Genomic DNA, 26,003 nt, shown 5'->3' on the forward strand with positions numbered 1-26,003 from the left:
GCAGTCTCTAGCTTCCCCTCCCCAGGGCTTTCCTCCATCTCAAGAGAACTCATCAGAGTACAATGTTCTTATTTATTTGCTGGCATTTCACATTTGGATCAAGAAAGTGAGGGTGGGGAAAAGCAAGGCATTTATTAAGAGGGCCATCTGGTAAGGGATCCCACACAGGCAGAGCTGAGACTGCTACCTAGGGACACAGTAGAAGAACCCACTTTTAACAGAAAGCCAGCCAGGGGAAGGAGAGCTGAAGAGAAGGGGACTTTTCTGGCTTAAGATTCTGCTGCAGTGCTGAGAAATCCTAAATTTTAAGTGTCCTACATCTCAGAAAGAGTTTTGAGCCACAAACTAACCCAGTGGATGGATGAAAGAGACTAAATCAATCCAACATGCCGTGATTTCTGCCCATTTAAAGGAACCTCTGAAAATAAAGTTCTAACACAGACATTGTGACACAGTAACCTCATGAAACTGAATAATGGTATTTGTTAAATATGGATGAAAATTCAACGGTCTAACAGACATCTGGAAACGCACCCAGGATGCTTCTCCTCTGGTTCTTAGTAGCCTAGGAAAGTGGCATTTGTTGTTGTTGTCTTTGGGGTAATAGTTTAAATAAAAATAAGGATCTCTAGGATTTATAAAATGAAAGTCAATTTTAATCAAAAGGTAGAACAGCAAATGAGCTTACCCCAAACCTAACGTAACCCTTTGGAAACTAAAACTAATGTTTTACATATAATCTCCTGCAAATGGATTTTCTGACCTTACTTAAAATTTCTAGTACTAGGGAACACCTTGGATAAAAGACTAAATGGATTTCAATGTTTACAAATGGGAAAAACAAAATTGTTTATTCTTTCATTTTTTAAAATAAAATATAGGGTCTAATCCTAGTCTTAGAGAATGGTTGAAACAGTGATTTTAATTGAACTCAAAGCATTATCCAGTTAAGATTCTCTCAGTAGGCTTATAGCTAACCTCCCATTTTTCATCAATGCCTTCCTGGCTGGTAAGAACTACAGCGTCTCTGTCATTTTCCTTCTAATTCTGCAATTGATTTGAAGCCACCCACTCATGAGAACTCTTTATGGAGCATAAAGGGCCGTCACTGACATCATTAGAACTCTCCCAGAAAATATCAGACTTGACTAAGCAGGGAGTCAGGCAAGGAGACAGGAGGAAAAGAAAAATAAATGAGAAGGGAAAGTCATCCCTTATTGGCCAGTGTCCTAGGTCCCCTGCTGAAAGCCTCCGATAGGATGAGCCCCTTGTACAGAGGGGGCTGCCGTTGGGCAGAGTGTAAAGGTCACTCAAGTCCACAGCAGAGCCAAAGTCAGAACCTACATCTTCTGACTCCAAGATCACTGATCCGCTTACTAGACCTAAGCCCCAGTTCTGGAAGAAGAAAGAAGGCGTGTTGAATAAATATTACTAAAAATAATAGCACACTTTTATACTAAATACTTGATTTAAATATATCTGAAAACGTGTTAATAGGTTTAAAGTTATTACTAAAACCTACTGTATACAAACAGTAGTAAAAGTAAAGTAAAATGCTGATCCCTCCAAATGAGTGAGTGTATATGCCTATAGTATTCCCTTACAAACACAACTGACTCATAAGAAACTCTACATCAGTGTATATGTGCTTCTGTGTGTTAATGAGTATATATATTTGTATATGTATATATATTTGGAACTAATCAAAAACTTTATATATATATAACACTTTATATATATATATATGTTTTCAATTAGTTCCACATATAGATACAATACAAATATAAAATGGTCATAAAAGTTAGAAAACAGAAAACTTGAGGTGACTGTTCCCTTTATCAAATGTGAGTAGTAACCCTTAAGCATTTATATCCAACACTATAGCATGGCCAAAATGCCCAGTTGATTACTACACTACAGCAAAATTGATGTATTACCATCATTTTTAACCATCACACAACATGTTACCAAAAAGAAATCCAAATCCTGCACCGCGAATTCTTACTGCATAAAATAAAATGAATAACTTGTAAAAAGCCCCATCTGAAGCTTTCACAATGTACCAGGAGTTCAGGCACATTATATATTCAGGAGAGTTAGACAAAGCTATTAACTCATCAACAGTGCATTACCTGATGAAATTCTTCTACATTAGCTAAGCAGGAACATGACATCATTTCTATTTTTACTATTTATGTCATAGGCCATATTTTTGTCCTGTGAGTTTTTTCAGACCAATTTCTTTCAAGATTTACATTTAAAGAAATAGTTTGTAATAAACCACAAATACGGAATATTAATCTACGGGGCACTGTGAAAAATAGCAGAGACTTCCTCAAAATTCATCTTTTAACAATACCATCAAAACGAATTTTTCAAATTTACCTCTGATGTTTGCCTATTGTGACAGAGACCACTAAATGCCCTCTCATTGTATATTCTCTTCCTCCACAGTAAAATAAAAAGACCCTTTTAGCTGGGCAAATGGCCACTTTGAATAAGGACATTTCCAGCAATCTGTGTAGCTAGGTATAGCCATGTGGCTAAGTTCTAACCACAGAATGTAACCAAAGGTGGAGGAATAACTTCCAAAATATGTCATTAAAGTGAATGTGTACATCCTTGTTCAACCATTCCACCTTCCTGATGAATGGAAACCAAACTAGATGGCTGATGCTCCAGCAGCCATTTTGGACCATGAGGCAGAAGTCTTGTCTCTAAGGATAGCAGAGCAAAACGATGAAGAGTGTGGATCCCTGGCACTGTGAACATCCACCCCTACATTGACCAACTGTGAACACCTATTATCAGAGAGAGAAAAACTTAATTTTGTTGAAGTCACTGTTATTTGGGGTTCTCCATCCCTCAAGAAAAAAATAATAAAAAATGAAAAACTTATCTCTACTGTTTTTGCCCCATAAAACACGCATTTTTAATATAATATTATACTTTAGAGAAAGTACTGCTTGTTACGTATATTTTACCATTAATTTTAAAAATCAGGAAAAAACAAAAGCAGATTGTAACAGTAGGATCTAGCACTAACCCAGAACATAGTAGATAATGGTTTTGTTTTTAATAAATGAATAGTTTCTGCTCTGTGTCATTATCAGCTTTGCAGCAGCATGGCTTCCATTATTTTAAATTGCAAATATATAGTCCCTGAGCTTCATTATGAGGTGTAAGTTTTGGAAATAATTTTTAGATTCTATTCATCCTATCAACATTTTTTCCCCGTTGGGAATATGTATGTTAAGTTCCAAATATATATCTAAGTTGTGGTAGTTCTGCATATTATTTCATAAAATTAGAGAACTATAGAACTGCAGAACCAGTAGTTCAAAACTCAACTCAGCATGATAAGGCAATAGTAACATTACGTTAACTACAGGGTTAGCACCAAAACCCTGCATTTGTTTCTTTATCTCTTCCTTCATTCCTTCAAGAAAAGTGTATGGATTACCTACCTTGAGCAAGTTACTAAACAAGACTTAAAATAAATATAAAACATGATACTTGTCCTCTGGGAGCTTACTGTCTAATGAAAAAATAGAATGGGTGTACAAAGAGCAGCCATAGGCAGTTTTAACAACTGTGGAGTAAGACTTCTCAGCTGAATAGAAAAAAACTTACAGGGCAGGAAGTTTTTATTACAGTTATCTCTCTACAGGCTTCTCAGGCAAGTATAGTAATTATACATATATATAATATATAACAAATATAATATATACGTATATGTGTGCATATACATACACATAAAGAGTAGAATCTTACTTATGGATGGACTAATGGTTGGGGTTAAGTTCCAAAGTTGGGCATAAGGCAAAAATCACTCATGATTTAAAGTCCCCTTGACAACTCCTTATACTGCCCATAAAGTACAGTGCATTTGATTTTGTGTACGCCTCTAATTCTTCATTAATCAATGATTCTCTATGGCTCTTAGTTCTTCATTCTTTTTGTAGACACCCCAATGGTGTCTACAAACAAGAGTTTCCCTTTTCTGTCAATAGTTGGGAAACCCTAAAATTATTCACACATTCTTTCCTTCTAACAGGTATTGATAGTTTCGGGATTGGATAGCATCCTTTGCCTGTAAGATTACTTTAAGAGTTTTTTCACTCTTTTTTTTCATGCCTTCCCCACTTCCAAGGTGTGTGGTTAAGTGTATGTAACTGAAATACACAGATGAGACTTCACTACGAGATTAATTACAATTATATTGCACGCGGGGAATTGCACTGGTCTCCTTCTTCTCTGGATCTAATGGGCATTTTGCATTTTGTATATAAACAGAGAACTCTCTGCCTTTCTAATGGGCATCGTGGCCTGGGGGCTGAGAGGGTTGGGTTTGTTAGAAATGCAAAATCTCACACCACAGTCCCAGACCTACCGAATCAGAATCTGCAGTTTACAGAGATCCCAAGTAATTCTCACTTCCTTTGCACTAGCAGCTTTCAGAAGCACCACCCTTAAGGGTCAGAGGCCCTACTTACACTGCCTCTATTTCTTCACTTGCCCTACCACCGTTCTGCCCACAAAGCTAATGCTGTTGGAACAAGGGGCAGGAACAAACAAAGCAGGAGTAAATTCAAGCCCAGCAGGTGAAAATGATCCCTTCTCACCCGGCCGCGCCCCTCACCCCAGTGGTTTTTAATATGTGGTCCACTGACCTCTGCAAGAGCATGGACTAGAACACTTGGTAAAGGCAGATTTCTCAATCCTAGCCCAAATACACAGACTCTTGTGCACGGAGCCCAAGAATCTGCATTTTATAAGCAATCCAGGAATCACCTTATGACCAGTAGAGCTGAGACTAATTATTACTACTAGCTGTGGAAGAGACAGAAAAATGAGAGACTTTCAATATGGAACCCACTTGTTTCAGGTAGAAGAAAATGAATGTCTACTGTATATGAGGACTGAACCAGTTTTCACAGCAAAAGCTATATTATCAGTTGCATGATAAATTAAAACGTCTTTCTTTTTTTTCCATAAATTTAGATTTATGTGGGTCATCTGAAAGATTGTTACTATTGGTTCATCAGCTAAGCTATAGTAAATAATAAATATGATTATCATTACCCGAAGAAGGAATATAACTCCTAGAGCTTAGCTCAATGTAATGTAACAATAAAACTGAGAAAATATCTTCTGTGTACCAAGTACATTCCTAGCACTATGCCAGGTGCTGTACTAATCACGCCGATAATTAAGTCTACATGTTTAAGCATCTTCAAGAAAGAAATAAAAAAAAAAATTGTATATGTGCAAATTCTTGAATGCATTCATTCTTGACAGAATTTCAAATCAGATTGGGAAGGGTCTTTCTGAGCAGCCCTGGGTTTGAAGGGAAATGCCAGGGCTGTCTCTCTGGGCAGCAGCTTTGGACGTTGAAAGTGCTGGAGGGAAAATCAGCAGGAGCTACGCAGAGTTAATTGGAGCCCTTTGCAACTAGTCTAAAGATACACTGGAGTGATAACTGCAGGGCTTTCTACCCTGAGGCTCCAGCTGAGAAAATGAACTTTCAAGAACTCCCTGCTCTGAACTCCGGCCTTCCGAGGGCACAGAATCCAGACTCTGTGGCCCAAAGGGGCCCATTTGTACCTGAGTGGGGCTGTTAACCTTTGGACTCTCCATGCTACTGGGATTTATCACATTTAATCCTCCAGTAGCCAAATTCATGATTGGTAAATATTCTGTCTCACGCTTCTATTGTTCCAGCTCTCTTAGTTAATACTCATCTTTTTATTTTCTTTTGCCTTCTGCATTTTGTAAAGTCTGACCATAATTTCCCACTTCTTCCCAAGAATCATTTCACTTAATTTTTTGTTGTCCTGTGATTTTCCTTTGCTAATTTTATTACTTACTTTTAATAGCTCATCATTTTTTTTTTTCAGTACGCGGGCCTCTCACTGTTGTGGCCTCTCCCGTTGTGGAGCACAGGCTCTGGACGCGCAGCCTCAGCGGCCATGGCTCACGGGCCCAGCAGCTCTGCGGCACGTGGGATCTTCCCGGACCGGGGCATGAACCCGTGTCCCCTGCATCGGCGGGCGGACTCTCAACCACTGGGCCACCAGGGAAGTCCTCATCATTTTTATATAGGCATTTCTCTTTCTTTTTTTTTTTTTTTTTTTTGTCCTGTATTTGCAAGTTGCAGTTGGGAGGTGGAAGTTGTCATAAGAACTTCTGGTTAAAATAGAGACTTGATCACTGGTGTCAAACAGTGATCAGTGTTTGAACAGTGTTTCCCAATGCTGGCTGTACAACAGAGTTACCTGCTGACACTTTTAAAATACCAATACCCAGGCTATATTCTAAACCAAAACGTCAGACTCTGCAGGTGAGACCTGGACATCAATATTTTTTAAAGCTCCCCAGGTGGGTCAGTGTGCACCCATGGTTGAGAACTACTACCTTATAAGAATACCAAGGAGGGGCTTCCCTGGTGGCGCAGTGGTTAAGAATCTGCCTGCCAATGCAGGGGACGTGGGTTCGAGCCCTATTCTGGGAAGATCTCACGTGCCACAGAGCAACTAAGCCCCTGCACCGCAACTACTGAGCCTGAACTCTAGAGCCCGCAAGCCACAACTACTGAGCCCACACGCTGCAACTACTGAAGCCTGCGTGCCTATAGCCTGTGCTCCACAACAAGAGAAGCCATCGCGGTGAGAGGGCCACACACCGCAACGAAGAGGGGTCCCCGTTCACCACAACTAGAGAAAGCCCACGTGCAGCAATGAAGATCCAACACAGCCAAAAATAAAAGACAATAAATAAATTTTAAAAAAAAAAGACTGAAGTAGAAGAATTAAGTACTCATCTCAGAAGATTCAAACAGCAGAATCAATACTGCCAAAATCAGAAAATGAAAAAGGAAAAAAACTATGAAGCAAAAACCCAGAATTCAGAAACTGAATAGTATAAAGATAACAATTAATTCATTGAACGTTTACTATGTGCCTGTTTATCAGCAAAATATTCTCTGGAGGTAATTCATTGTTTTTTTTTTTAACTTTGCAGCAATTCCATAACATGAAGAAGGTTTTTACCCCCAGTTTATATATGAGGAAACTCCAATACAGTGATATGTTTTTAAATTTGCCTGAGATCAGACAGTTGATAAGTGACATAACTAGATTGATTTGACTCTGCAAGCTGTGTCCTGGACTGCTAAAATGAGGAGGACAAACTGCGAAGAAATATACAATATTGGAAACTGTTATTTCTTACCAGAAGTAATGATGATATACACAATAGCAAACTTTCCAAGCCAAAGAAAGACCCAATTGTGAAGAAAGAAGAGCTCATTATATAAGAGAAGAAAAATGTAATGAAAAGAAACCAACACATTTTATGATCACTTACTTGGTTAAGGACCCTATGTGAACCAACAAACCTAAATTGTCTTATACATCCAATATCAGTATTGTTCATTCAAATAAATACCACTCTAACAACCAAAAATTAAACATAAAAATCTCAACAAATGTCACCTCAGAAATGCTAAAGGGGGATTACTTTCAAGATCAATAGCAAAACTACTCATGAACTACTTTATTGTCCTCTCTCTTGGTACCTTGTTATCTCAACTAATTGGCAAAGCAGCTGCCACCAACCAATCTCCACACTCCTAACATCTCCACCAAATCCAGGTTTCTGGCTCTCTACTTTCTCCCCCCTCCCCCCTCACTTTCTAGTATTCTTTTTTCTTTACTGTGAAATCTCTGACTTTGATACTTACTCAGCCTGGCTTTGGGGCTTTTCAATTCACACTCCCCTCCCTCAATAGACTGATTCGTCACAATAAAAGTCCACCTGGCAGTACCAGAGTTCTCCACAATCTTTAAGATTACCTCCTATGTACTTCCTTGTCTGTTCATTTCACAACTGTGAGCAACAGATACATCTTTAAAACCCTTTGGGGGAAAAAGTTGAAGAATTCATAGTCCACACAGGCAAGAACAGAAATAAAGGAATAGCAACAACAACAAAAAGTACTGAAACACAATAACAAACAAAACTGGAAAGCATGAAATATGATGACAGAAATAAGAGCAATCAATTGTATAAATCATAAAAATAAATGTGAGTTAAACTCCTCTACTAAAGTACAGAGAATTTTAAGTTGAATGTAAAACTAAATCAAACTAGATTCTATTTACAGAGATACACTTAAAGCAACGTGACTTTAAAGGTTAATATACAAATGATGAATGTAAACGTAAAAAGAAAAAGAAAAATACAAACAAAAAGCAAGTTACCAAAGAAACTGATAATTGACAAATCCAAGAAATTGACCAAGTTGCAATAATTGAGAGTTTTTCCTTAGTTTTTTACACATTGGGTATATAAAAATAAGTAACAGCTGGTCAGTGATACTCTAATTTCCTTCTCTGTACACCATTCACATGCTTGAAATATCCTACAGTAACACCCAATAGTTTACCATACTGGTTTTCAATCTCAGGGGTACTCTCCTCCAGAAAGATACCCTTCAGAAACTGGGCAAGGCTGGTGTAATTTGAGAAGCCTCCCTGCCCCATTTCTGATTTGATCTTACCTCAAATTTAGAATTACTAATTCAGAGGATATGCATCATATGTATGTAGGTATATATATATATAATTTATATGGTTTATATAATCATAATATATATATATATATAATCAATATGGTATATCTAATATAAACAAATATTAGTCTACCCTGAATGGCAAGGATAGGCTTTTTTTTCATATTACCCATAGAAAACCAACAAAAACATTTAAAGGTGTTATATTAACTATAGAAAATGTTCTTTAAAATCTGCACATAAAAATGTAAATCAAAATAAATGAAGAACGGGGGCATTGCCACACATAAGACAAACATAAGTATAATATTCTTCATATGTAAAGAGATATTTAAATCAATGAGAAAAATGTGACTCCTCCAATAGAAAAATTGAGGGTGAAATGTGCTACGTATGTCATAAAAGAAGTACAAATTACCAGTAAACAATGAAAATACTTAATGCCTCTAGTAATCTAAATTTGAGGTAAGATCAAATTAAAGTAATATTCTGATATATTTGGAAAATTTACAAAGTTTCTTTTACCTGTAAAACTTGTCAACTAGGATGAAATGAAAAATAAAATCTTGCATTCTGCTTGCTGGTGGGAGTATAATTTGTACAGTCTTTTTGGCAATTATTTGGCAACATAAAAATAACTAACCTTTGTTAAGAAATTACCATATGTTAAGCACTGTGCTACATGCTTTGAAAACATCTGATAGTTAACATTTATACAGTGCGATCCGATCCGTGTGTCATGTGCTGTCCTGTGTGCTTTACATATACATGGATTCATTTAATCCTCACAGATATCCTATGAGGTGGGTAGTTATTTCATTCTCAATTTACCCATATGGAATCAGAAGCACAGAGATGTTAATTAATTTGTCCAAGTTTGCACAGCTGAAAATTGTTAGACTTGGAATATCATCTCACTTAATACCTTTAATATTCTTCTGAGGTTAATATTATTCTCCCATTTCATAGGTTAAGACACTAAAAAAAGATCCAGGAGAATACATAATTTCCCCAAAGTCACAGGGAGGGTAGGCAGCAGAGGTTTGCATCAATGTGTGCTTGACCTCAAAGTCCAAGACTGACTAATGCTTTAAGAGAATTTGACCTAGTTGTTCCATTTCAAGGGGTTTATCCTACCGTCATTGTCAGGAATTCTTCCAAAGATTTACATACAGACTTCTAAAAAATCATATTAATTATAACAGCAGAAGTTGGAAATCCAGAAAATAAGAGGAGACTGAGACAAAATGAATTTGGGAGAGAGGCAGTGGAAAGCAACTAAAGAATTCTAAAGAGAGAGCCATGATGTTTGGTTGTGCAGTGGATTAGAGTCATGGGCGGGGGGGTGTTCATGAGATAGAAGAGTACTGTAGTTGTCCAGGTAAGAGATTGGAATGGTTTGGCTTGGACAGTAGATAGGGGAGAGACGGATCAATTTAGCACATAGTTTAGAAAATGGAATCAATAAACAACATGGATATATGAGGTATGAACAGAATGTAAAAGTTGAGAAAAATTCTCAAGCTTAATTAACTGGGTGGCTGGAGGTGTCATTTATTGATATTGGGAATGCAGGAGGAGGACTTCAGGTTGGAGATGGTAAATTTAGAGATTACGAGAAATCAATTGGAAATGTCAGTTTCTCCAAATGTCTGCTGGATACACACATTTGGAAGTCTGGGTAGGACGTGGCTTTAGAAGTCAATAGTGTTTGTAGGATACTGGATGCTTTGTGAGTCAATGATTTTCCTGGAGCAAGATTGTAGGGAAAAAAGAAATTAGCAAAAGAGAGAGAGAAAAGGTCCCAGATCTAAACCTTGTGGTTCTCCAAAATGCAGAGTTAAGCTTCAGAGGGAGTGGGCAAAGGACACTGAGAAAAGGGGGCCCAGAACCAGAAGGGGCAGAGAAGTGAAGAAACATTTCAAGAGACAGTAAAAAATCCACAGTGTAGAATGCTATCGAGCTGTGGAACCAGGACTGTAAAGTGTTCTTTGGATATTTAAACATGGAAGTTGTTGGTGTCCTCGGCCAGGCAAACGAGTGGAAGGCAGACCGCGTGAAGAAATGGGAACAAGGCCACAGATGCTTCTTGGTGGAGGCACGTTTGGGAAGAGGAGAGAAGGCACAATAGCTGGATGCGACTTTAGATCAAAGGAAGATTTTTGTCACTGCTTTGGGTTTGTTTATGTTTAACAATGGGTGTTGACAGATGGAGTCTGAATGACCTTGGGCAGAATCCAGCTGGGCAGTGGCTCTAACTTTGGCATGCACCAGCATCACAAGAGGAGGGCTTGTTAAAATGGGGATTGCTGAGCTCTACCCCACAGCTTCTGATTCAGCAGGTGTGGGTGGCCTGGAGAATCTGCATTAATAAAAAGGTCCCAGGTGAGGCTGTTGATACAGATCCAAGGACCACACTTTGTGAACGACTGCAGGAGACAGAGGTTAAAAATATGTGAGAGGAAGAGAGACCACCAGTAACAGGTCTACAAAGGCAAGAGGAGTTGGGGTCCAGAGGACTTCTGAAGATTTTATTTTTGATAGGATAAGGGAAGCTCTGTGAAAATAGGAAGGAAAAGAGAGGAAGGTAAAAAGTAAAAATAATAATGATGGCAAATACCTATTATATGCCCAAAACCCATTAAAATGTCTTAGCATTCATTAATTCACTTAACCCCTAATAACAACCCTGTCAGTCAAAAAAAAAAATGCAATTAATGCATATATTTGGTAGTAAGAAAGTGACAGAAATTCTTTATGATAGATTCTGGAGTTTTTTTGGTATCTAAGATGATCTAGTATATAAGACTACCAGCTGAATGTGATAAGGAAGACAGGTTAGCATTTAGAGAGTTTGAAAAAATATAAAATATTTAATGAGGAGAATGGGAGAAGGCAATTACAGACATATGGTAGGACTGGTGTCATTACTGAGTGTCCATCTGAAAATGGGGATTGAGACATTTTAGTGATAAATTGCTCATTGTTTTCCAGCCCACTTAGCTGCAATGCACAGCCTGGGCAAAGGCTTAATCAGATTGGGTTTTTATTGGATGGGTAAAATGAGGGAGGAAGGAAGTGAAAGATACCAGTTTTTTTTTTTTTAATTGGTTGTGTATTTGGGCTGTAGATTCTAAGGAATCTAAAAAAACTGAAGTAAAGTTTGAGAGAGTTGACTGATAGATGTGTTAGAAAGACAATTAAGGCTACTTTATAATCCATCAAATTTGTCAAGTTATGAAAGTCTTTGACAGAGGAAAAATACTTTTTTCTATTAAATTTGTTGATGCATTTTACTTTTTTTTTGGTCAAAGGCTTAAATTTGACTTTCCATTTAAATGGGCCTTAACATTTCATGAGGCTGAAAACTGCTGTCTTACTACACGTGCGGGACTTCGAGCACGGCACCTTGCGCGATGTGCCTGAGTGTATTTCACTCCAGCCGTTCTGCACGGCGCGCGTGCCACACCATGAGAAATTGATTCGCTGGTTTGCCCGTCAAACTGCCGGTGCTCTAGTACTCCTCTACCTTGACATAATTAGGTTTAATCAACAATTTTACAATAAATAACAGTGCTGTGAACTTGGGCTAGTCCCAACGAGCGAACTTTTGCATGGTGAAATAGGTCGCTGGCCCCATGTGTACACGTAGGATTGCTAAAAGATACATCTTTTTAGGATGTATAAAGATCCTAGGTACAAGGACCCGATTAAGGGCACGAGGGCCCTGTGACCTAATCTTTTGGGGATGGCGAGAATATCATCCTTGTAATGAAGCTATCCATAAGAGCCCATAACCATTATAGAATTATCCTTTCCATCCGAGATGGATAGAGGTGTCCATATCATTAGATGACCCTTGTTGGTTTTTGTTTTGTTTTGTTTTGTTTTTTTGCGGTACGTGGGCCTCTCATCGTTGTGGCCTCTCCCGTTGTGGAGCACAGGCTCCGGATGTGCAGGCTCAGCGGCCATGGCTCACGGGCCCAGCCGCTCCGTGGCATGTGGGATCTTCCCGGACCGGGGCACGAACCCGTGTCCCCTGCATCGGCAGGTGGACTCTCAACCACTGCACCACCAGGGAAGCCCAATCCTTGTTGTTTTGAATCAGGCAAAATATAGGAATCTTTAATGCGTTGGGGAAAAAGCCTTGAAGGACGCTTTTATTTAAAGTCAAACCAAAAAGAAAATTAATAAGACCTACTCCCTTGAGGAGTTGCCTTTACCTGTGAAGGTGCTGGTATCAACAAGCTCAGAGCTGGCAGAGGGCAGGCGGGGCGGACCAGTAGCATCTTCACTGTAGGCTCTCAAAATGTACTTCTCAATTACACCTCTAACCACAACAGGTTCATCCCAGGTCACCTCGACGCTATAGCCGTTTATGCTGCGGACTCTTGAGGGAGTTGGCACACTTTGTGGAGCTGTGAAAGGATAAAAGAGAAAATAGGGGAAACGGCAGTTCTGAGAAGACTATCGCTCGTATTCTTCACTTTTAATGGCCGCAGTAAATCAGACTCGACCATTAGCATAAATACAATTTATTAGAGTTGTAACTTTTCAGCACTGATTTACTATGACTGCACATCTTGAGCCATTCAGTTTAAGCGATATTTCAAAACCATCAAAACTCCATTGACATCATGTTCTTTCAAGCCTAGTCCAGGTTTTCCAAAAACATTTAATGTATCCGACATGTTTTAAACATCACTCATAAAGAAGGAGGTGGATGGTAGGCAGATAACAAGTTCAAACAATATAATGATGTACTCCTTTGAAGCAAGATAATTAGACTGTTATTATACATAGTGGTTTGACACTTTTATATTGTCGATGTATTAGCCAAAAAATATCACAAATGTGGTGATTGTATTGTACTTGAAGGTCTGATCCTGTTTGCCAAATTCAATTGTTTTTCCAGCTAATTTTAAAAAAGCAAAGTTCTACCAGACAGGATATATTCCTAATTGCATTTAGGCGGGGTAGAGGAGCTGGTGCCCTTGAGATTCTACAAAATCATTTTCCTTGGAGCATCACAAAATAACACCACCAAATGAGGCAAGTTTAAAGGAACTTGCTGCAAAACCTCACTTATAAGCCAAATGCCCTAATTTTAAAAATCTATAACCCTTAATTATTAATTAGATATTTCTATGGTTCTTATCAGTAACGACTTCAGCACAGCTGACTGCACTGGGAACACTGAGAAAAAGCCCAAGGAACTTCAAGGCAGGATGATGGATGAGAGACAGGCTCTGACCGCTCCTGGACTCCTGAGCCCTGTCGATGGAGGATCACTCTGGTTTCCCCCCATCAAATAGCCTCCTTCTCTGCCTTTACTGTTCAGGCCAATAAAACAGGACAGTTTTAAGGGAAACAATGTGACCGTAAGGGATATGAGGAAGCACAGAGGCGGAGAACCACTGTCTGAGCAGGTAAAACACCACAGGCACTTCTGGAAACACACAGGCTACACAATCAAGTTGCAAGTAATGGGACAATGGGAGTGATTTTGATTTTATTAGTTCTGAAATGTGGTACAGAGCAAAGTAGAGTCCTGTCTAACAGATGGTCTTCTCATAAGGGACAGAGCAAAACTGACTCAAAAATAATTAAATAGTGCAATTATTCTCCAACCCATGGGAGCATGTAGCTGCTTGGTGCTGTGGTCAGATTGTAAATATGAATTTATGGCATAAGACTTTGTGGTCAGATCATTGCTATAAATTCAGAGCTCTATTTGCATACTTTCTCGGTGGTACTCAAAATGGAGACTATTAAGCTATGTAAGTGATGCACTTTCTAGACACCTATTTACGTTGTTGAATTAGACTGAAAGCAGGCTTTATAGTATATTTGTTAATAAAGTAGAGAAGTGTGAGATAGGGGCAGAGGACATGCCAGTAACAAATGAATATTTTACATCAGAGCTTTTTCCAAGCTCTAAAGTTGAAAAGGATTTTAAGGGATCATTCCGTTCATTGTCTTGCCTATAAATAGATGATGATTTAAATCATCCTGGAAAAGTGTCAAGTTGGCCTCTTCTGGAAAATCTGTAGGCAGACAGCTTTGAAAATTCTTATTAGTAGCCCATCTCAGTACTTAATTATCTTTTAGATTAAAAAGATTCCTCAAAGGATACCTGTGTTAGTAACCCGTTATTGATAATAAGTATGAGAGGGTATCTTGGTAAAAAACACATCTTTATAGACAAATTGTGACTTGCTAAGGATAATTTTCTTCAAGAGGCACAAGTGTCAATCATATGGAAATGTATTTGTCTTTCTGACAAATAAATATTTTCTCCAAAATGGTAGAAGTCTACTGATTTAACAAAACTTTTTTTAACGCATGCCTCCCTGTGATGGTAATATGTGAAAAGATTCTGTGGTCACTGTCAGAAGGACAAAGCACTTATAAATCAGTTATCTGAGATTAGCTCTAATATAGTAGTCTGTTTCCTCTTTGTTTCCCCATTCAACTCAAAACAAACAAACAAACAAAAATTAGACCACTCAGCAATTTCTATGATGGGAGAGTCATTCTAAGACCCTAATAGTAAGCACCACGGCAAACACCTGCCATGATGTGATAAAAGACACATCCGCTTCCAACCAGTGTGCAGGTTTCAAATGTGCTCTCCACTGGGGAGGCAAGGGTCTATCACCCCTACCTAAAGGTAATCCTGATTTTAGCTTTTCGGGGTCTAAGCAGTTGGTAAAGATTTCCTATTCTTAGATAAATTACAGTTGACGTGGGCCTATTTCATCTTTAAGGGCAACCTGAACTTACTTTCTTCTGCATCTGAAGAGGAAAGAATCAAGCCTGAAAAAATCCTTATTAAATACTTGAAAAATCAAAAGCAAGGATCTGCTAAGCATTTTTACCAACGACGGGTGCCTTTGCAAACCAGAGCGTGCTCTGTCACAAGATTACAAACGTACTGCTTGCTTCACGGGTGAGAGTCCTTCCTTTTCTTTACGTGCACCGACATGTGCATTTGTGTGCACATACACATGTTAAGATAAGTGGTATTTACCTGCTCCTGTTGTACGGCCCCGACTCCAGTCGCTAGGTACTGAACCTCCTTCGTGGGAGGCTGTTACTCGATACAGGTACTCTTAAATGGAAGTAAGAAGTAGAAGGTTAACATATGACTCGTGTAGGCTAGTGGTGGGCTGGCAGGGAGGGAAGAGGGGACGAGGAGGGGACGTGGGACATTGAACTTGGAGCATTTCCACATTACCTGTGAAAGGCTGGAGACCACTCTCGTAAACGCTCTGCTCTTCTCCCCGATAAACCAGGATGGAGTCATTTCCCCTGCAGTTAATGGCACTGTCAGTTGACAGGCACCCATCCAGATTAACTCTGATAGCACCGCTGGACACAGATGCCAAGTTAACGACAGCACCCTGTGCAAACTGCACATCTTTCATGCAACCACCGAAACCTAGCAAATAGTAAGGGATGAATGTCACATAACGGGCTTGAATCATTAATTACCAATCATTTTTTGCCTCCTGTAGTACTACGTTTTGATGAAATTGTGCAAGGGGGGGCTTTAAACACAATTTTTAAACTTCCAAGTCTCGTTTGGGAGATCCTTTATGCCTCCCCTGCTTTTTTTTCAGGCTAAGCTGTTGCGGGAAATAGTTATATTTATGTTATTTTGAAAAAATATATAAGCTGATAATTGTAATTTGACTGAATTAGATTCAACTGAAAAGTATGTATTATATCTCTTTAGGAACACATTTTTATGTTTATTCCCATGAAATAAAATTTAGGCAAGTACACATTATCGTGAGGGGGTATCTACACGTCCCTTAATCCTGGAAAATTAAGTTACCTGTATAAGTCAGTGTCTAAGTGCCAAAAAATAGTATTTTAATGAGCATGATTATTCAAGAAGCTTATTGGAGAAAAAAATACATTTTGAGGTTCCTATGAATAGGAGGAAGAATATAGTCTCAAAATATACTAAAATCCTGAGATGTTGCTATGAATTCCGTAACGATCATTTCATAGACAGAGAACGAATCCCAGTTAAATCAGGGAACAAGGGGGCTACGACTGTGCTCTACCATTTTCACTGGGTTCCATAATCTCGACTGTGTAAAACGATCACCAGTTTTAGGTTCATGTTCTCATGACAGGGACCAAATTCAGCTCTGGCAACAGCAACACGGGAGGTTTCCTGGAATGTGTATTCTACTCAGTCAACTTTAGAATGACCATGGGGCATTCAGTTCTGGGAAGTTTAACAGAGAATGTGGAGGAGGTGGGTTTGAAGTGTGCACTGCTTTTATTTTTTTAGAGAACCATAGGGCATCCTGTCAGCCGGGGAACAGCAGTGGCTTTGAATAACTTGCTATTTTGTGTAAACAGAGATCAGTTCTGTGCGGTTTGGCAGTACTCTGCTCAGAAAACTGCCCACAATTGTCAAAGAAGGGACAAACAGACTGTGTTTGAGATCGCTGGAGCACACACTCTCTTTCTTGAACAAAACACTGTCAAGTCTGAAAGGCCCCAAACACACGATTAGCTCTTTTCAAGATGAAAGCACGTCGGCAGGAAATGGAAATAAAACATAATGCAATGCCAAACAGTAAAATGAGTTAACGGTAACAATGACCATATTGTTCTCTACAGCATTTATATGGTGTGTTATTGTCTTCTAACACTTTAAGTCGAAGCCTATTTCCTTTTAAATGCCTTTGCTATTATTCACGTTCCTTTAGGCCCGACTGACCAATACTGCTAGTCTATCTTCAACACACAGTAGATACTCAGTAAGTTGGGTGAATTGAATCGAAAGCAATGAAGCTCAATATAAAAGCAACTTCTTGAAAATTCAGATGCTAATTTCTTTACCAGTAGTAATTTTCTGATGGCCCAGAGCTGAGTCACCTAACTTCTCTGTCCTCGAGTTTCCCTATCAATAAAATGTGAACAGTGGAAAGATAGCTTTGGCAAACGTCAGTGTGCCCTTATAAGAAATGTCCCATTATGGCGTAAGAGGTACAGAATTTCAGGTTTGTAGGATGAAAAGAGTTCTAGAGATCGATGGTGGCGATGGTTGCTCAAAAACGTGAATGTACTAGATGCCTGAACCGTACACTTAAAAATGGTTAAGATGGTAAATCATACGTTAGGCGTACTTTATTACAAGTAAACATGTTAAAAAATTTTTTTTTAAAGAAATGTCTTAAACATTAATACACAAGATGCAAATTTAAATTTGGGAAAGGCCACAGAGGTAGGCTTCCTTCACGCTGGAGATAAAGAAAAAAAGGTCCAGAAAGTGACAGGATGAGGTTTCTAAGTAGGAATCCTCCTTAGGAAATGGGTCTGGCCTCAGGCCTTTGGGGGTGCAGATGCCTGGGCTCTAGTGTGGGGTCCTCACAGTACTACCCTCAGGCCAGTCAGAGGGTTTGGTCAAAATTTGCACCATTCTTCCAACTCTGCACCGTCAGAAACCCTCCCACCGGAAATACTCCCCAACGACCTCTAAAATATGAATGGGCTGCGAGGATAAAAACAGGGGAGAGGGCCTGTCTGTGGGAAGACTAGGGATGCTTCCTTTTCTTGCTTCCCTGCCTTTGGGAAAATCATAAGCGACTCCCCACACCTATCCTACCCCCAGGTCTCTAAGTAACTGGAAGGTGGACAAGAACCCTGAGTTGACAGATCAGAGAGACAGTAGCTGTTCAGGGGGAAGCGGTCCAACGATGGGACACTTGGGCTCACAGGATGGCTGACTCTCAGCCCCACTCCTGACCTCTCTGCTCAGGGCTTTGGACAGACCATAACCTGGGAGACCACATGCCATGGCCTGCTCACTCTCAACCCAGAGGTGAGTGCTGTCCCAAGTGTTAGTCCTAGATAAATGCCCATGATCTGAGGTGGTACCTCTTCAGCAAATTATGTTGCCCAGCATCTCCAAAACACAGAGGAAAATTCATTTGCATTGGATTTAAAGGAAGATTGCAACATTAATGGATATAAAAAATAGCTCTAGTAGGACCACAAAATAGAGCCTTTGAAAAAGGATGCTAATGGAGAAGCGTAGAAAGGTTTTTATGACTACTGATAGTGGACTGAAAAAACTACAGGTAAGTGAACATGATTAGTTTTAATTGCAATTTACTACGTGCATGAAGCACCTCTATATTGTGAATATTCTCCTGTTCACTGTATAAAACATGCAGTTAGGGCTTCCCTGGTGGCGCAGTGGTTGAGAGTCCGCCTGCCGATGCAGGGGATACGGGTTCGTGCCCCGGTCCGGGAAGATCCCACATGCTGCGGAGCGGCTAGGCGCGTGAGCCATGGCCGCTGAGCCTGCACGTCCAGAGCCTGTGCTCCACAACGGGAGAGGCCACAACAGTGAGAGGCCCGAGTATGGCAAAAACAAAAACAAAAACAAAAACATGCAGTTATTTACATAACTCTTACTATTCAAAACATCTGAGTCAGAATCTTAGAGGATAAAGGCATAAAATCTGCATTTTAAATAACCTTTCCATGCAATTCCAATGGATCCTGAATAGTAATAATAATAATAGCTAATTTTATTGCGTTCTTACCATATTCCAGCTACTATACTTCAATATTTTATAAGTGGTTTGAGAACCACTGATATGGATGATATTGCGATGATAAAAATTTAGTATTATCCATAAATAAAATATCTTTCAGTATCACAGTCTTAGTCATAGTGTAGATTTTGTTGTTCGCCTTGGGTCTATGTTGATGTTTTAAACTTCCATCATTATCATCTTATAATTCCAATTTTAGCCCTGTCTCTAGGACCACCATAACAATGGGTTTTGGTGTACTTTGAGAGTAAAATGCCCAATATACAGGGGATTTTTCCTAGATGTAAACAGAATCAAGTAATTTTGCTCCTATAAAGAGTTTTCAAGCTCTTTCTAACCTCAGAAGCCTGAAAACCAGAAGAAGCCCTTATATGAATGTAATATTTTTAGCTGCTGTTACATCTTAAGTGCCTTGAAAATGTCATTACTGTCTTCCACCCCAGATATTCATTAACTCCTACTAGTACCCTTCTAAACGTCTCCTTAGAGCTTGCCATATATTTTCTATTCAAAGGCATTTAAATCTTTATGTACTTACCAAATAGGCAAAGACTGCTTCGTGGAAAGTTTAACCATTCAGGGTGCATATCGTGGAAAGTTTAACCATTCAGGTGCATATCGTGGAAAGTTTAACCATTCAGGGTGCATAGATTTTGAAATACAGAGAGAACATTTTCTACACAGGAACATGCTTGGTGGCAAGCTGGAAGTTTCTGTACTTTCCCCACTTGATAGAAAGGAACATTGGCCAATGCCCATGAAAGAGAGCACTTGACTATAATAAGGAGAGTGGGCTTTGACACCAGGCTGCCCGAGATGGGTAGGCTCGCCACCTGCTTAGGAGTCATTGACCTTGGGCAAGTTACCTTCCTCCCTGCCCCCAAGTTTCCCCATCTGTAAAGTGAGGATACAGATAATAATACCTGCCTCATGGGCTTGTTATGAAGAACTGACCCACTTATTCTCACATTAGGCTCTCAGAACCATGCCTGTCACACAGTATGAACTCACTTACTGTTAGCCTTTTTTAATCAATAATTTCTCTGATTATGTTCAAACTCCTTACATGAGTTAAGGGCTTGCTTTAGTTGTAAGTCACACATTCACATACTTTTCCTTTCCTTGATGGTTATGGATAATAAATGACACACAGACTTTTCACAAGTGTGTTTGAAATTCAAGTAAACCCACACTTTCATGTGCTTTGCTGCATGAGAGCTCCATGGAAATGCATGGAGACAAACAGCATTTACGTCAGAAAAAGCCCAGGGAATTTAAGGCCATTTTTCTTGGCTGTACACACCAACCTAATTTATTTTTTAATCTGTAAATACAGATAATGATCAGTATTTAAAAGAACCAGAACCACGTGTGTTCAAGAAAAACATGAGTAAATATATTATATATATAATATATATAAGAATTATAATATATAATTGTAATTTATATATATACACATGTGCACACACATACATACATATATATAAATTACAATTATATTTGATGAAGATATGTTAGAATAAATATATTGATTATAAATACAGATGAGAGCACACCCTTAAGGGCAACATACAGAACTATTTGAAGAAGTGTTTTTATATTTTTTATTTTTAGAGCTTAAAATTCTTCCAGAAAAGGGGTGAGTAGGTATTGCTTTCAGCCTGATTCGACTGCTTTGTCTTGAAACACAGAACCACCAAGACCCGGTAGGACCAGGGCTGTACTAACTTGGGAATTCCTCCCGGTGGAGTTTACCTTGTTCCAGCTTCAGGTGTTTATAAGAGTCGTGCAGCTCCTGTGGGGTTCCTCCCACATAGACGGGGGAATTCACCATCAGTGGCTGAGCTCTGGACTCTGACACGCGCTCCATCAGTTCATTCATACTTGTTGATAGGACGGAACCTTTTTTTTTAATGATCACTTTATTCCACCTTCCGTCACAATAGGACAGCCCCAGCCAGAGATCCACTTGTGTAAAGGTAAGACTAGTATTTAACCGGAAGCTCAATATTCCACTCTTCAGTTCCATCTGTATTTCATATTAAAAAGAAAATAGGTATATAAAAGGACTGCAGAATGGCAGTTTGGAAGAGAACAGAAGGTCAACTTCTTGAAGAGAAGCAAGAAATTTCCCTGAAAGAACTCTATAAAAATGTCCCACTTTATTCTAAGCAGAACTGGAGTAACACATAATGAAGTACTCTGCAAGCTTATAATTGACATGACGGATGTTGTAATGAGTCAAACAAATTTACACCCAGTAATGATGATACGAGGTAATGCAATACTACATAGGCAAAACCATTTTTTTTTTCTTTTTGATGCAGCATAGGTAAAAGATTAAACCCTAGCATAAGTGACTGAATGACTGAAGAGAATAGTTTAAACTATGACTCTATTTTTATTTGAATCTTTAGAAAATGAGAAAATACTACTTCATATATCAATTTAATTTCAGGGAAAAATATGACAAGACAATAAGAAAATGAAATGTCAAGCCTGATTAAGCTTATTTTAACTGGCTGGTGAACTCAATTTCAAATTTGTAAAATGTATTTTGATTCAATATTTCAGTGTTACTATTCTAAATCTCTAACTAACCTAATTGCTTCTATGTCTGTTCTTTCAGGTTAAAGTGCCATTTTCTAATACGAACATATTTTACTCGCATTTTCATGGCAAAGGAAATGCCTCCATGTTTTTCTTCAAAATTTTACTCAATAATTATTTTACCTACTATGTTTTTATTTTGTTAGAAGTCAAATTAGTGACCATAAGGTACTTAAAAATTTGAGATCATGTCAATGAAACAAATTAAATAATATATAAAAAATTATTGCTTTTCTATGTAAAAATCATCTTTGTGAAGTACATCGGGTAAACAGTCATTCATTTTCTTATCCTTTCATTCAATAAATATTGATTCCCCTACTATGTTCTGTAAACCTGCTACTACAAGAGAAATTGCCCCCAAGAATTGCACTGTCTTAATAGCAGAGGCAAACATGTGTGGTAATATTATAAACAAGATGGGGATGGGGTACAAAGAGATCGGAGAGAAGAAACACATTTTGTTCCCTGGGAATTGGCAAAGGTTGGAAGTAAGGTTTTTGGAAGTATGTAAGATTCATGGAGAATCTCCAGCAGGAAGATTAACACGTTCAATGGCATGGGGACATGTACGAGCACATTGGGTTTAGAAAAAGATACAAAATTAGATAAAAGGATACATATGGGGGAAAGAGAAAGAAAGGGTTCTGCCAGGTATGGTAGAAGCAAAATTTTGGAGGATTTTGAGTGATATGGAAAAATAATCATTTTTCTCTTGTCTGACGCCAAAAGCCCATATTCTTTCTACTAATATCTTACACCAAAAGTTCACCCTGCTGGTCATAAGAAGTACATCCTATAAAAATGTTCAGAGTAGCCTTATTCACCATGGCAAAAACATGGGAACGACCACTACTTCATTGAAAAGAGAAGAGATATATTATTACCCAGCCATGAAAAATACACGGAGAACATGAATAACTCAGAAACAATGTCAAGGGCTAAAGCAATTGCCTAAAGATAGAAACTTTTACAAATTTCTAAAACAAAGATTTTTAGGCATTCATTCATGATGTTCAAACTATAAAAATGCAAGGAGATAATAAACACAAAATTATGATTACATATTACCTCTAGAGGGAGACAGGGAAATGGGCTAAGAGATGGCCTAGAGGTAGATGCAAAAGTTTGATAATATTTTAATTCTTGGGTTGGGTGGTAGGTTCATGAGTGTTCATTGTACTATTACATTTTATTTTATATGTGTGTGTGAAATATTAAATATATATTCTTTCAACACTATTATATAAAAGATAATGAAGGAACATTTTTCAAATATTGGGAAGGTAAATTGCATTTCCTCAATTCCTAATAATTAGCCTGTTTTGTTAAAATTACAATTTTCAAAGTATAATGGTCATTTAAAAAATCATCATGGTTCTAAAATACAAAATGTTTCACAGGATTCCAAAAGTGAAAATGACATGGGGGTAAAAATAAAAGCAAAAGTGAATTTGGAAAGAAACCCTAATTAAGTATAATGTAAACACATGGTTTATTGATTTTAAAGTTGGATCTAACATTTTTAAGTAAATTAATTAACATACAGCAAGAAAATCAGGTCCATCTTTGTTGTAAATGAAAAGAAGCAATCCGTTCAATTGGTCAGTTCTGAACTTAAAGGAAATTTCAAAGTCCATTCCACCATGAAACAAATATGGATAAAGTTCCAGGAACCCTTTAGAGAAAAAAACATGTACAAATTAGCATGTGCAAAGCAATACTGTTAGCATCGTAAGGGTGTCATAAGACAACCTTAGGACATATTCTGTCGTTGAATAAATCTCTCACAAAAGAAGATGCAGATCAATGTTAAGAAATTCACCTTGTAATGTACTGAAGTAGCAGAATGAACTTGACATACCTTTTAAGAGGAAGCAAGTTACTAAGTCATGGATACAATTAAGACTATTACTAGTTTATCTAAGTATTAACAATAAGTAGTTGCAACTCTGGATAATGACAGTGATGAGAAAAAGCAACGAAAAAGTGCACAGAGTATAATATTATTTAGCTTTCTGTTCTGAAGGTAGTTTAACCAACTTAATATCTAACCAACTTAGTTATAAATGTAGCAGGCAATAGTGGGCTTTTATTCCAAAAATAAGCCATGGTGGCCAAGTCACCATATTCCCTTCCACTCCTTACCCTGGGTGGCTGCTAGACAGAGACTGTAAGTGGCACGTATGCCGGGCACACTATGTCTCACCTTTGCCACAGCCTTTGGAGCAATGGCAGTGATGGTGGTCATATTCTCTAGCTCTCCCTCAAGGCCCTACTTACCCCATCACGCAGCTGAAATTTTACTCTTAGGAGCACTGTCAGTCTATATCATGGGATAAAACAGATATTGTGTGGATTAGCCTGACAAAACTCCTTTGACACATCTGAGTAAAACTATATTCTAAATAAAAAAGTGGACTTACAAATGGACATTATTGGCACTACCATAGGTAAACCCCAAACTGCCAGAGATCTTACACATGAATATGTATTTATGAGTCTTACTATTTATATTATATATTCAGACGTTGAGAATATATGCATGGGCATCATGGCATAACTAGGTATTTCTGAGATAGCAGGTTCATATGACGTCAAAATAATTGTATCAGGAGAGATTAAATTACACCAAAGATAGAACATACAAGCTAAGCAATGACCAGTGTCTATTTTAGAACCTTACCTGTCCCTAGGAACTGAGCTCCCTCTTGTAATGAAGTGGGGCATCCCTCCCAGTTGTTATACACGTTGATTTGCTCTTCAGAACTCTGCCAAACCAGACGCCCCCAAGCAGCAGAGGGATTATAATTCTTCATAAAATATACATCCTTGAGACAGCCCACAAAACCCTTTTGGATTATGTCTGCAGGGGTTGAGAGATATCAAGAAATATGTATTCTGAGAAATTCTTTTCAAGCAATGAATTTGATGTGCCATTAAAATCAAAGAAATAGTCAATAGCTCTCACTACCTACTTACGACAAATTTTTTAAAAATTTCTTCTTTTAAGTTTTTTTTTTTTGATGTGGACCAATTTTAAAGTCTTTATTGAGTGTGTTACAGTATTGCTTCTGTTTTATGTTTTGGTTTTTTTGGCTACGAGGCATGTGGGATCTTAGCTCCCCGACCAGGGATTGAACCCGCACCCCCTGCATTGGAAGGCGAAGTCTTAACCACTGGACTGCCAGGGAAGTCCCCAAACTTCTTAATAACTCATGTAAACACCACACCATCAGCTAGGGTAGGTGGTAACAATTGTAATGTTTCGCTCTGGTTCAGACTCATCTTATCTGCAGAAACAGATGTTTGCACAAAAACCTTGGTTTTATAGTAATAGCAAGACTATTGGCTCTTGAACTAACAAGGGGATCTCATCTGCCACTGGTCTTAAAAATAAATGTGCAGTAACACATTTTAAAAGTAAGATTTAAAGGAAGTCTATCTATTAAATCTACAGTTTATAGTTTAGTTCCCTCGCCATTTTGACCTAGTCTGTTACACAAGTAAAGCAATAATTTCATTTCATTTTGAACTCCCCAGACCAGGTAAGTGTGGGGCTTATGAATACAGTAAGTAGGGTGGTCATAAGAGGTTGGGAAAGAGAGAAAGTGAGCAAATGAGAGAATTAGAGAGCAAAAAAAAAAAAAAAAACGCAGAGAGGGCGAGCAGGCACCTGTAGCTGAGGTTGCATTTCATATGGCAGTGTCCTTACAGGTCAGTGGAAAGCTTAGCTCTCAGCTTTTGAGTTCATGACCTGATGTCAGGGAAGGTATTCACCAGCAATCAAAGTTTTACAAGGTCAATTTATATGCGCAATGTCCAATTATTTATTTATAATGGACAGATGTCATCTACAGGAGGGATACTTGGTATTGGGGTATGCTCTCCTCCTGATGCCTGGATATACCAGAGACAAGAATTGTGCTTGGTGGGCAAAGAACTAGGACAAAGACTCTCTTCTCTTTCTTTCAATCCGTGTGTGGTGTGTGTGTGTGTGTGTGTGTGTGTGTGTGTGAATGTTTTCAAGAGACTTCTCCACCAGTCTACAGTAGCCAAATGAAAGCCGTCTCTTCTCTACAGGTATTTATAAGGAGGTAACTATAACCAGTCTTGAGGATTTAAATATATCCTTCTCAAAAAATTCACTGAAAGTTTTTGATCCCTAAATAACATAGCTTTGACTGAAATTAGTATAATTCATTTCAGCAAAAGTTTAATGAACT

General features: G+C 38.4%; 1 protein-coding gene across 1 annotated transcript in view; it reads right to left on the reverse strand.

The window, feature by feature from the left end:
- Positions 1–26,003, reverse strand: part of USH2A (usherin) — a 777,251-nt gene that overhangs the window by 460,165 nt on the left and 291,083 nt on the right. The window contains exons 24-29 of the mRNA XM_022579226.3: positions 24,464–24,643; positions 23,325–23,455; positions 20,923–21,196; positions 15,816–16,019; positions 15,609–15,689; positions 12,799–12,993 (exon numbers count right to left, since the gene is read on the reverse strand). Of these exons, the coding sequence (XP_022434934.3) occupies positions 12,799–12,993; positions 15,609–15,689; positions 15,816–16,019; positions 20,923–21,196; positions 23,325–23,455; positions 24,464–24,643 (1,065 nt within the window). The remainder of the gene's footprint in view (positions 1–12,798; positions 12,994–15,608; positions 15,690–15,815; positions 16,020–20,922; positions 21,197–23,324; positions 23,456–24,463; positions 24,644–26,003) is intronic.

This window comes from Delphinapterus leucas, chromosome 1 (genome assembly GCF_059928025.1).
Source record: "Delphinapterus leucas isolate spDelLeu-1000000601 "Yukka" chromosome 1, BTC_Dleu_Yukka2, whole genome shotgun sequence".
Lineage (NCBI taxonomy): Eukaryota > Metazoa > Chordata > Mammalia > Artiodactyla > Monodontidae > Delphinapterus > Delphinapterus leucas.